Source organism: Emys orbicularis, chromosome 2, assembly GCF_028017835.1.
Source record: "Emys orbicularis isolate rEmyOrb1 chromosome 2, rEmyOrb1.hap1, whole genome shotgun sequence".
Lineage (NCBI taxonomy): Eukaryota > Metazoa > Chordata > Testudines > Emydidae > Emys > Emys orbicularis.
The window spans coordinates 224,569,439-224,583,137 of NC_088684.1; the positions used below are offsets into that span (position 1 = coordinate 224,569,439).

The 13,699-nt window shown below is 40.9% G+C and overlaps 1 protein-coding gene across 3 annotated transcripts in view; it reads right to left on the reverse strand.

The window, feature by feature from the left end:
• The window catches only part of RARB (retinoic acid receptor beta), a 287,775-nt gene that overhangs the window by 11,891 nt on the left and 262,185 nt on the right, over positions 1–13,699 (reverse strand). For 2 of the 3 annotated variants that reach the window (XM_065397920.1, XM_065397921.1), the window contains exon 5: positions 6,928–7,104. In XM_065397920.1, coding sequence (XP_065253992.1) covers positions 6,928–7,104 — 177 coding nt within the window. The remainder of the gene's footprint in view (positions 1–6,927; positions 7,105–13,699) is intronic. The other variant, XM_065397922.1, reaches the window with a different exon arrangement.

Below are 13,699 nucleotides of genomic sequence, written 5' to 3' on the forward strand. Positions count from 1 at the left end.
TTATATTGGGGTAGAGGTGTACCATGCGTTGCACTTTAGGGACCCCACAGTTTCCTGCAGCTTTTTTGTCAATTATTTGTTTTCTTAAATCATTTTAAAAAAAATTATAACAAAAGAAGAGATAAAATGAACTGCTGAAGGAGCAAGAATTTCGATACACCTTAACCCAATGGACTGTAGAGAAAACAAACACATCTATCGCTTAGCAGATCATGCTGTTCGTTGTGAAGAGTTTCAGAGTAGCAGCCGTGTTAGTCTGTATCCACAAAAAGAACAGGAGTACTTGTGGCACCTTAGAGACTAACAAATTTATTAGAGCATAAGCTTTCGTGGGCTACAACCCACTTGCTCTATATGCATCCGAAGAAGTGGGTTGTAGCCCACGAAAGCTTATGCTCTAATAAATTTGTTAGTCTCTAAGGTGCCACAAGTACTCCTGTTCTTGTTGTGAAGAGTGTGATTTGCTTTGCTCCTTCTATCATGGAACTCAGAGCTGGAGAAACCCTATCAAAGTTATCTAGTGTACTCCTCTGCTGGTGCTATTTGGGAACACTGAGCTTCCTTCTATAAAACATCTAGGGGTATAACTCCTTTGCTATGAGAACCATAGCGACAACAGTTGTATCCCAATATGACAGTAGCCAATGCCGGTCAGATTTCCAACTTTCTGACCGGCAATTCTCAGATTTCAGTTCTTTACACAAAAGGAAAAGGAACACATCCAGGAAGCTAAATTTACAAAGCTCTCACTACTGTAAAGCAGTGTCTTTTAAACAGATTTATAAAGGCAGTCTTGACTTTATTTCAAAAATATTTTCACTTTTTTTAACTGGTTTGATAGACAGTTCGACTTCCCAGAAACAGAAGCCACAGCAGGTGCTCTCACTGAGATCCAGCAGTGGCATGCCCACATAATTGTCAGTTTGCACCTATTATTTTGCACACAATAATGCTGCCTTCGTGTCACTGCATGGGTTTTACAACACCCAAAATAAGAATGATAATTTTAGGGATTAGAGCTGAGAAATTCTTACTTCTTGTACCAAAGGAATGAAGACAGACTGAACTTTCCTTCTCACCTACAGACAACAATAGATAGAACTATGAAGTGACAGTAATCTCTCCATTATTAAGGCTGTGACCAATTTTTCAACAAATGTTTTCTCTACTAACTTTGCCAGTATTAAACCAATTTCTGTGGAATTACTTATGTTTGCTCCCTTGCCACAGGAGAATTTTTCTGTTCATTGATGGATAAGCAGAGAAGAAATCCAGATATGGCGACTTGTAAAATAAGAAGCAATCACTTCCGCAAAGTTTTCTGAATTATTTTTATTTTTAGTAGCATTTTAATCTTTACAAGTCTTGGCTTCAGATTTGGCTTAAATGATGACATTCTCAGTGAGGACAGATGCCTCTAACTGTTCTCCAAAGCTTGGCATTATTCACTACAATTTTTCTGAGTTCCACAGCCCACACTGGATGGAGTTTATGAAGTTCATACCCATAGTCAAACTGCCAGGGTATACTGGATTTTAAGAGTTCACAGTGGTAGTTAGTTACCATACAAAGCCCACGAGGCCTCTGACAATTTATAAACTCTACAAGAATCCTGGGCATGACTCATGTTAGCAGGGCTGAACTAAGGCAAACTGGGACCCTAGGCATGTAAAAAAAAAAAATGTGGGTCCCTGACCTCCACAGCTCCATTCCTAATGACACCACCTACATGTGCTGCTTGGGTACAAGTCTCCTCAGGAAAGGGACCACAGCAGCCCCACAGGGTTTACTGCTCTTGGGCTGGTGATGAGGCTCCCACAGGGGCCTAACTGCTTGGTTGGTGGCTGTGGTAAGGCAACCTAAAGAGCGGCAGCAGGCGAGGGAGGAAGAAAATCAGAGTCTAGCGGTGGTCCCCTTCTTCCTGGTCCATCCAACATGGAGGCAGCAGTGGCAGCAAGGTGATGGACTAGGAAACCCCTTTTCCCTGGTGTACCCAAAGAATAACAGGAGGTCCCAGCCTGCCTCAAAACAAGAATCAGTGTAGGGTTAGGGAAGAGGAAGCCCCCAGCCCAGAGGAAGAGGATTAGCAACAGCAGGACAGTGCAGATTGTGAGCCCATTGCTTCTAATCTCTTCCTGCCTAGTGACCCAAGCAGAGAAGTCGCAGCATCCCCTACTCGCCAGGACAGGGGTGGTGGATGAATTTCCATTGGGGAGAGAGGTGGCCCCACATGACAAGACTGTCCAGGCTAATCCTGCACTCCTGAAAGTTCCACAGAACTGAAGGGAATTTTTCCAGGGCCAAGCATCCTTCTGGCCCTGCAGTTAAAAAGCTCTGCAGGCTTCCCAGATCTGGTGTGTTCCAGTATCCACGGCTCTTGAGGCCTGCAGGGTATATATACCCTGTAGAGCCAGAAAGCAGCTGGACAAACACTCCTGCACAGTTCACAAACTCTCTACGAGCAGAGGGGCATGTAGAGTTTAGTAAATGGCAGAAACTTCAAGGAAACTTCCATACGCCCAGGCAGCACATCCTTGTCTGTTCAGAGGTGGAGCTGCCTGGGAAGGACTCCCTGGCTCATTACTACTGTGTGTATCCACACACATAATTATTTGCACTTACATGAGAATATAGAGGCAATACTGTTCTGTTTTCCCATAAAATAATTTTTTCAGAGGCTAGTGGCAGGAGAAGTTGAACAACTTCGCCTCAGATTGGGGAATCCAATGCCACAAATCAGGCTCTTCCTCCCTCCCACCCCTGGGAGGGCACACCACCATTGGTGCAGGAAAAAACACATCATATCCTGCTGAACTGAATGTAGAAGGATGACTGGCGTGTTTAGGGCAGCCTGCTCCAGACAGGGGAGTCAGTCAGTCTAGCTGTACAGAAAGGAGCAAATAGCCCATTCGCCAGGCTGGAGAAACATCACGCAGAAAGTGGTGAGGATATGTTTTTGATACGTTTAGTCTGTGGAAGCAGTGGGGAATCCAAGAAGTGATACAGGAAAGACAGAAAGATGTGGCAGGGAGTAAGAGACTGAATGAGATGCACACTGTCCGCACATAAATAATAACAGATTCTACACTCCTTAATAGGGAGGTGAGACTAGAGACCCATGGGAGAGGAAGAGGGAAGTCATCAGGAGCACAAGTGAAGAGGGAAAAAAGACATGGGCCCAGGGCAGACAGCAGATGGAACCCCAACCGGGAGAGGGGGATGGAGAAAGAGGAGAATCCACCAAAAGCAACTGGGAAAGAGCACCTGGGAAGGTAAGAGAAGAGCCAGGAAATATACAAATCAGAGAAGCCCCAGGAAGAGACCAAGTGGATGGTCTATATGGTCAAAAGCAGCAGAAAAGTGGAGGAATACAATGATGGAGGAGTGGCTTCTAGACATGGCAAAGAGGAGGAGAGTACATCAATCACAACACCTGAAATTCTGTTTCTTATCGGATCTGAGTTTGTGTTGAGCACCCTACAAAACCTTTATTCTTTTAGCTGACCAGATTAGCGCAAATATTTCAAAGCTATATGTCCCCCCATTAGAATGTAGGTATCTTCCAGCTGTGAAAACATGCTCTCATCCCATGTCCACATTAGACAAGTAACAGTAGACACCATTTGCTGAGTTCCCAAGGCAGGAACAAAAATGGTGTCATGAGAGGCATTGACACATCAGGCATTCGCTCCAGCTGCCTTCAGCATGCACCATTCCATTCTGATCACCACCAAGATTCATTTCCCCCTGTTCACAAAACAAGGAAAGAAATAGTTGTGAATGTATATGTGGTATGTGTGTGTGGGAGCAATACATATGTGGTGCATATTCAGTGTGTGTGCGCATTATGATCTCGGCAATATGCACATATAGGCACTGTGTGGTGTGTACATGTAAGTGCAATGTTCATGCCGTATGTGTGGTATGTGTGCAGCATGCATATGTATGTGCAGCATTTGTGTATAGAGTGTGCATTCTGTGCACTAATGTAAAACCAAATAAAGGGTTTGAAATACATCCTTATAATTAGGGGAAATGGATTATTGCAGGGAAAAAACATACATTATTAATACATTGCTAAAATTACTGACATTTAACTTAAATAAAAATATGGAATTGCATTCCTATTCAGATTAGACACAGGTAGCGCAGGTTTAGTTAATGTGCTGGGCATTTCACAGACAGAAGATGTGCCACATGATTCTGTGGTTGTTATGGTAATTGTCTTTTTCTTCTTTTTAAGCAGCACATAAAATCTGCATAAATGTCAAAGGAAAAAGTTATGTCTCTCCACTATATAGAAGCCTGAGCTTATTTTTGACAAATTTCAGGGGTTTTTCCCTTTATTGGTAATTTAAGTTTTTTGCTGTAACTCACGTTGAGTTTTGTCTCTTTCCTTTTTGAGAGGAGCAGAGGAAAGATGGGCAGATAATGAGGAGGGTTGTGCTTTGATAAACTTTTGAAGTGTGGCTTGAAGGTTGCCATATTTTCCTGTGATATGATGCATCACTTTCTCAAGAATCAGTCTTTGCTATGTACTTGCAGAGTTAAACATCAATCATTTTGCTATTACTAAGATAAAGACCACTTATGTTTTTGTAAAATCTACCAAATACATTTTCACTCAGTCTCTTTGACCGTAAGCTAGGGGTATTTGAAAATTTAAGATAAAGCACCAGCGACGAAGTCTACACCTCACATTTTTTAAAATGTTAATAACCTACAGCTAAGGAATATGTGCAACTAGTATAGCCATTAGAGAGGCACACAAAATAGAGATAGAGCATATCCTCGAAGCTAAGCTAGCATTCAATGCTGAGGGAGAGTTAACATTTGGATCTTAACCAATCAGAATTACAGCTGAGGAGCATTCCTATGGAACAACAGGCCCCAAATAGAAAGGAGGCATCTTAAGAGCTAAGATTCAGGGGTGAAGAATTAAGATACATATACTCTCCCCATACCGTTCTGGCAGCAATATATTAGCCATTTGTCACTTCAACTTCACAATTATAAATCAGTTCTCTACCCATAACTCAGGCAGAATACGCTTGAGACATGTCATCCTTTATAAATTACTGTATGCCTTCTGGTGTGAGAAGAACTTAGCTGGGTCTTATCATAACAGTGCTAACAACGACAGGCATGCAATTGGGAATAAATGGTTCTGCCTTGTGGAGAGACCACACACAATAATGATGAGACAGTCCAGTATGAATGAAAGCCTATAAGCAAGGGGCCAATGAGAGGTGAATCTTGGAAACTGTAGGGAAACCTCAACTTGCTCTTTTTTATAGGCCAGAGAATCTCCTCTCTCCCTCTCTCTCCGTTTCTCCCATAGATCAATGTTGTCTATTAGAGATCCTTCAAAACGGCTTTTGACAAAACAAGAAGAAAAGGTCAGAGCAGTTAATATTCCCCTCAATATGATTTCATTTGAAGTTGTGCATTTCTAGAGATTCCATGATTAATTACTTTAACTGAAAATTCTCTAGGATAAACTCCTGGCTGAGGCCAAACAAAATACACCTCTACCTCGATAGAACGCTGTCCTCGGGAGCCGAAAAATCTTACCGCATTATAGGTGAAACCGCGTTATATCGAACTTGCTTTGATTCGCCGGAGTGCACAGCCCCGCCCCCACGGAGCACTGCTTTACCGCGTTATATCTGAATTCGTGTTATATTGGGTCGCGTTATATCGGGGTAGAGGTGTACATACAGTATAGACATCCAACAGAAGGCTTTTCAGGCCCACGGAGGCATTGCATACACTTTGGGATTTACTAAAGACAAGAATAGTTCTGCTCATCAGAAAACCAGATGAGAAGATCATTATTTTTCCCCAAACACATTTTGTTCTTGGCGCAATTTCAGTTTTGTTATAAATTACTATAGTGATTAATAATAGTTCATTTGCATTTCTAGAGCACCTTTCATCTGAGGATCTCTGAGCTCTCTGCAAACAAATAATTCATCCTCACTGCACTCTGTTGAAGAACATTAGGTCAGTGTTGTTACCCCCGTTTGTCAGATGGGGAAACTGAGGCAGGGGGAGGTTAAGTGACTTGCCCGAACAGACAAAGTGAATATCGGTTGCAGAATCAGAAGTCAAACCCCAAAGTTCTATTGGTCCAGTTCCCTGCTCTTGAGTATACTCCCTCACATTTGATTTTAAAATTAAACTTGGCATTTTACTAAAATTTAATGGTGTTAATTTGAAAGTACTTCTCTATAGTGAATTTTAGCACCACTAGAAGTTTTTTGTATTGACATATGGTGCATTTAAGGGTTGGCTCTGCACCTGCCTCCACCTTTAGGTTCAGCAGATTCCATCATTACAACTTGGGAAAATCTTGATCTAAAGATTTATCATCACCATTGTACTCTTTCATCACATCCATGGCATCAGAGGTACAAGCCATCCCAAGGCTATTATATGGTAAACTGTCTTTCTAGGCATCCTCTATGTAGACCCATAAGTGTAGTGTTCATAATGAAACCTCACTTTCTCATTAACAATGGGGGGGTGCAAATTGTTTTCACCACTATTTAAACACATTCGAGTAGATACATATGGCCAAATTCTGCTCTTCATGTAGCCAGGCTAAAATCAACAGAGCCTGAGGATAGATCCCATGCTTTGAAGGGGTAACCTTTATTTTCCCTTCTCTTCTCTCACGTATCCATTGTCACGTTACTGGTGATATAGGTTTCTAAAAGGGTAAGAATAAAGATCATCCTAAGTAATATATCTGTATGTACGCACTAATCTCTGCTCTCAGTTACACTAATTATCCCATTGATTCATGTACACCAGTAGAACTGGCACAAAACCTGGTTCTATCTCACTAATGACTTCTGGAACACAGTGCAGTATAAAATACATCTGTAATGCAACAATAGATTGTAAGGTACAGATACATACCAAGATGTCCAGGCAGGCTGCTTTAAGCAGGGTGATCTGGTCTGCAATGGTCAAACTTGTAAAGCCAGGCAATCGTTTTGCAAATTCCACTATTTTAATAATGCACTTTGTAGCAAGTTCACTGAATTTGTCCCAAAGCCCAAGGTCCAGTCGAACCCGTTGGTCTGCGCTAGAGTTCTGGAAAGAAGAGAAGACATCATAAATCAGCAATCTCCTGTTCAGTGAAGTGACTGATTTGCTAGTAAAATAATAACTCAGTATTTCTGCTAGAAGTGCTTTCTATTAGCATTCCAGGCATTTTCTGCAAAGTTTGCTGTTGTGATGCTGCTGTTTTTAAACTTGGATTAGTCTCCTAAAAATTCTTTGAATGTTTCTGTTACTTATGATTACAGAGGCCATCTGTACGCAGAATACAAATGAACTTAAACATTTCCAAATGCCACTATCATCATTCTTCCCTGTCATTATATAATGAGTGCATTGAGACAGACAATTTACATTTGAACCCCTGAAAATAAAATGAACAGTGGATCTTGAATATTGGCTCCTCATCTGGAAAAAGCAGCAAAACATTTTGGAACAGAGTTTCACATACTTAAGGTCTTAGAAAATTGGTTCTACTTAATTTATCTCTCTGTGGCTCTATGAAAGTTTTACAGCTCTCTCAAAATACCATCCCTCATGAATTGAAGAGTAATTCTTTACATAATGCTACAACTCTCCCTCTGACTATGAAAGCACTATGCACAATTGTTGAAGGTAGTACATTCATTTGAGAGTACAGAGTTCAGTATTTTACAACATATTTGCCTATCAAACTTCGGGTATTATGAAGACATTCTAAAAAGACGTATTCCCTCACTAGTTGTGCCTATATATAAACACACAGATGGATTTTGGATTAAGATGTCTCCTTGCAAGATCCATGTTGAAGTGATGGAGTTTATGTTTTCACAATTTTAAAAGGAGGCTAATCTCCTCCCAACCCCAAAACTGAGTTGGAGTGGAGAATCAAGTCTGTAACATTTACATGAATCCATACCTGTAACAGTCATCTCTATGTTTAAATGTGCTCTCTTTTCAAAAAGACAGAAACAATACCCCATCGTTTCTATTTAAAATCTATCCTGCAGAGCTATTAAAATCAGCTTGATTTTTTAATGACACAAGAGAAGACAAGAGGAAATGTCTCTATAACTCTAAACATAAATAATTCCCTTCAAAATGGACCAAAAGTAATGGGTTAACAGTCACTGTAATGCCCTTTGAATTATTTCTTGCAGCTACTGAGTATGCATCCTTCAGATTTATTTTATTTCATCCTCAAGGACCTTGGTGAAATACAGTACATCAGGGGAAAAATAAGATCAAGATGTGCAGTCATTCAGGCTGTAATTAAATTTAATAAGCAGTTTATCCAGTTCATAGAAAGATGGCATAGGATAGAGCTACACAAAGCAGAGCCTAAAGCAGGAAATCATTTTACAATAGGGTATTCATCTGGAAAAAAAGACGTTGCATGAAAGCAGCAAGTGTGAACAAAATCTTCATCAGTCTCATATAAGGTTATTTTATCATGCTACACTTCTGGCAAAGGGAAGTTTGACGTGTTGTCTATTAAAAGTAATGCATAGCAGTCTTAACAAAATGTAAATCTAACTCCCTATTATGCAAACTGAAGAGAAGAGGTAGTTAATAAAACACAATAATTTGGTGTTTAATTATACTAGTTGCCAGATTCATAGGCATTGGATCTAAAATTGCTAATGCATTATTTTCCAAATGCTGCAAATGGAAACCTTTTAACATTTTATTTGGTAATGAACACAGTGATAAGTCTCATTGAAAACAGCTATGTTTTTTGCAGCAGTCCTACATAAAATTGATTCTACATCATCAATGTAGAGGCTGAACAATAAAACATGGGGTTAATAAAATGCCTGTTGGAAACAGAAACCGATTAGCAATGCTTGGAGATCTTCTCTATCCATGCAGTGAAAAAACTTCAAACATGGGGAGTTTTGGAGAAGCATGTTTTTTGGGTGCCTTTTCCAAGAGCAGTTCATGCATAGGTTTAAGGACTGTGCTTCCCGTAATCCCATACTAGTGCACATATGGCGGAACAATACTTAATGCTCACTAGTGACATCTTTATCGGTGGCAAAGTCCAACCATGCTATGAAATCCAATTAAATAGTCATTTTTGCCCCATAAATTGATCCCATTTTTTCAATTATTTTTATTCTCCATTGCAATCCGCTCTATCGCCACATAACAATATATTCTGGAAAATATGGAAAATATGCACCCTGTGCTGGAATCCCTACTGTCTTTAAAAGCCACTTTACAAATGGAACAAGGCTCATAGGTACCACTGTGGTTTAATCAAGGATACTGGCTATCTTTCCTTAGCAAAAGCAGCAATGCTCTAATTCTAATGCAACTGTGGTGATCAAGGAATTCAGCAAATACCTTTGCTGAATGCCAGTGTCATGATATACACCTCTACCCCAATATAACGCGACCCGATATAACACGAATTCGGATATAATGCGGCAAAGCAGTGCTCCGGGGCTGCACACTCCGGCGGATCAAAGCAAGTTCGATATAACACTGTTTCACCTGTAACACGGTAAGATTTCTTGGCTCCTGAGGACAGCGTTATATCGGGGTAGAGGTGTATTAATATATTATCTCTGTAACAGTACAGAACAGTAGTCATGTAACTTTAAAGTAGAACATCTACAAAGAACAAAATACCTGAAGGATGCCTATTTTTACGCTCTTGGCTAGTAAAACGTTGTTTGGGACAACCTGAAGCAGGGTCCACAGAGTATTTTCTGTTAAATTTCTCCCTTTATCTTGAGGCTAGATGTAACACAGCTGTAGACTTACAAATAAGATCAGTCTCAAGGGATAAGAAGCATAGTTACACTCAATTATATTATAAAGTATGACATCTCTAGAGAAATTACAGTACTAAGGCACTTTCTCTTAGCTGGATGACAGTAATAAAACAGATCTATTTATGATGGACTTTTGAAATCCATTATCTTTAAACAGCTTGCTGGTTCTCATCATTAAAAGAGCTACACTTGCCCAGCAAATGTACCTGTTAATTCAAATGACCTGGGGAATTTAATATGAAAGAATTATTCTTCAATTATTGTAAGTAGACTCCTTTTTCTTCTCGTTGTAATTGTTAGCAATGGGGACACCTTATAGAAGGGATGGATATAAAATTTTCTAAAACTTATTTTTCACAAAACACAATTTTTAAAAGGGGGAAATATATTTCCTCCAGGACAGAACACCTAGTATAAAAAGTCTTGGGTTCCTAAATAAACTGCTCCTTGCAGAGCTCAAGAATAAATAAGAATATTAGAATCATAGAATATCAGGGTTGGAAGGGACCTCAGGAGGTCATCTAGTCCAACCCCCTGCTCAAGTAGGACCAATCCCCAACTAAATCATCCCAGCCAGGACTTTGTCAAGTCTGACCTTAAAAACCTCTAAGGAAGGAGATTCCACCACCTCCCTAGGTAACCCATTCCAGTGCTTCACCACCCTCCTAGTGAAAAAGTTTTTCCTAATATCCAACCTAAACTTCCCCCACTGCAACTTGAGACCATTACTCCTTGTTCTGTCATCTGGTACCACTGAGAACAGTCTAGATCCATCCTCTTTGGAACCCCCTTTCAGGTAGTTGAAAGCAGCTATCAAATCCCCCCTCATTCTTCTCTTCTGCAGACTAAACAATCCCAGTTCCCTCAGCCTCTCCTCATAAGTCATGTGCTCCAGTCCCCTAATCATTTTTGTTGCCCTCCGCTGGACTCTTCCCAATTTTTCCACATCCTTCTTGTAGTGTGGGGCCCAAAACTGGACACAGTACTCCAGATGTGGCCTCACCAATGTCAAATAGAGGGGAATGATCATGTCCCTCGATCTGCTAGTATATATTCTGATACTTGCACTCCAAATGCTTAGATAGATTTCCTAGGGTTGCATCCCTCTGCAGTACTTTTTTGGTCTTAGCCATTATGCTCTTCTGTCTTCTGCTGTTACAGATTCTAGAGCCTTTTGCTCTTGTTAAAAACAAAAAATACCAAAATCGGTGTCAAACGCAGTGCTACTAAAAATGTAAATGAATCCTACCAATGGAACAGAGTTTCCTCTTTCAAAAGTTCCAGGCCAGTAAGCTCACGAGGTCTGAGCAGTTGTACACTTTATTTCAATATGTTTATTAAACATCTCTAGGGTTGTTGTTGTTTTCTTAAATTGTGAAGCAGTTTACAGAACCAATCCGCACACTGCACATGGTAGCAAAACGGTCTTTCACAAGATGTCTAGATTCACTGTTCTACTAAACGATAAATAAGGCCCCCAATAAAAGCATGACTAGGTAATCGTCTGTCTGCAATATATTGTTACCATCAATAAAGTGGAATAAAAAACGTTATGCACTTCTAGCTTTCTTTGGCCTCATAATTTTTTAAATTATGGTTTATTTCTAATTTCTTAGCACTTCTCTGATTTCCATATTTCAATTTCATGTGCCTCATAAAGGACAGCTTATTGTATTACCAAACCCTGCAAATTGATTTAATCAACATGGCATGAGCATCTGACAAATTCTAACGAATACACGACTCTTCAATTTCTCCCTTTCATCCCAGTAAGGTAAGAACTTTTTAAATCTTTGGCATTAGAAAAGTACTAAGCTAAAGAAGTGAGATTGCATTTTGTTCGGAACAGTGAGGTTTGTGATCATTCTGATCCCCAAGTTCTATAATCAGGGGCAAGCAGTTGTGAAAGCCCAAACCCAGTGCTTATGGGTCTAACTGTTAATATATAGGCAGGGGCATGACATAGTAATGATGGGTTCATAAAACAGATTGCCATCTAAAACGCTAAGCTGATAAACAGAGCGTAGTCAGATCAGTGATTTAAACAGTCTACAATTCAGATATAGGGGTGAAGCTGTCTGTGAACCTGAAGACAGTAGTGGTATTAAAGTGGTATTCAATCAGTTTTTATGTATCTATGGCTTAGAGACTGAACTTTTTCTGAAGTTGCAGGGCCATAAGATCCTGGTTAAGCCAAAATAGCTCTCTTGAGGTGGCGGGGGGGGGGGGGGGGGGGGAAGGGAGAGAGTGTTAATGAACAAGACTCTTATTCAACCCAAGCACCATAAACTAGCAGAGTTGCTAGCCACATTCTCTTCATTCAGCCCAGCATTAGACTTGTTGGGGCCCAGGGCAGAAAGCCGAAGCCCAAGTCCTGTCTCATGGAGCTGAAGCCGACGCCAGGTGGCCGGGCTCGGGTTCGGGCTTGGGCTTTCTGCTCTGGGCCCCAGGGAGTCTAACGCCGGCCCTGCCGAAGCCCGAGCAACTTCGCTTTTTTTGCGGGGCTCCCTGTGGCGTGGGGTGTTCTGTAATTTTTGTTGTCAAAAGGGGTCACAGTGCAACGACGTTTGAGATTCGCTGAGCTAAACAGTCAGTGAATGCCATAAGCATTACAAAACCAGGCAAACAGGGGTTGCTCCTATGCCTCCAGAGTTCTCTGTTCTGACTCCACATCAGCAACCACTTGTCTCAGCCTCCCATGAGGAACGATCAGATCAAGTCTTTAAGTCAAACTAGGTCCAGCTTCACTGGGTGACTCAGCTCAGGAAGGCACTCCCTAGGGTGACCAGGCAGCAAATGTGAAAAATCAGGACAGGGGTGGGGGGTAATAGGAACATATATAAGAAAAAGACCCCAAAATCGGGACATCTGGTCACCCTAGCACTCCCAGCTAGGACTCTGAAATCCCTGCTGGCATTCAACCCTGCTGTCTGACTCAGTGGCGCCTCATGCTAGGGGACACCATTGGGGTGGGATGCGGTAGCAGCCGCATTACAGGCAGCACTGAATGAACAATGTTCTCAGATACGGCACCTATATTTATACTGTTCCAAGAACAAAAAAATAATATAATTATACCTTAGCATCCAACTTACAATGCAAAAATATAGCGGCCCCTGTTTATGTTTTGATAACACATTAGCCACACAAAATACCAGTACAATAGAGCTACTGTATGAGCCTAACATAAAGCTAACACAATAACATATTCATATCAGATGGATACAGTTTGTTTGCCACACAGTCTCTGAGCATAAAACTCTGGAATGCATTCCTGTCTGAGGACATACATTCCAGCTGTGGACATATGATCAGCTCTGACATGGACAAAAAGTGGTTTCCCCTAAGCCCAGAAATGTTTTCCACACTTATCTTTCAGAAATGGCCTTATTTTTACTGAACTGCGAGTCTATTTATATGCCATTTCGTTTAAGATGAGTTAAGTCTCAACTGGTTTTTTTTTGGTAGGAACCTAACACAGGAGATTCGCTGAAAAGCCTCCCCACAAATCCCACAATCTTGATGCCTGAAGTTAAGAACTTCCAATTATGTCACCAGCTGGCTGTTATCAAGTTTACAGCCCAGCACAGTGCAAGGGTCCCAGGAGAGTTGAACGTGCTTGGCCACTTCAGTAATTCCTGTTATTTAATGGCATGCCTGCATTGATTGTTTTGACTAAGTCTATCACGAGCAGGAGTAAGGAGATACTGCCAGAGAAGCACGTAGCAGTATAAGCTTTTTCCAGGGCAAACAATTTTATGCTGTTCTCAAAATCAAATGTGTAAAAGGTTTGTGAAAATATTACATTTTTCTTATTTTTCAACCCTGTGCATTTGAGGTCACAATGTTTACACTTGCTTTCTTGC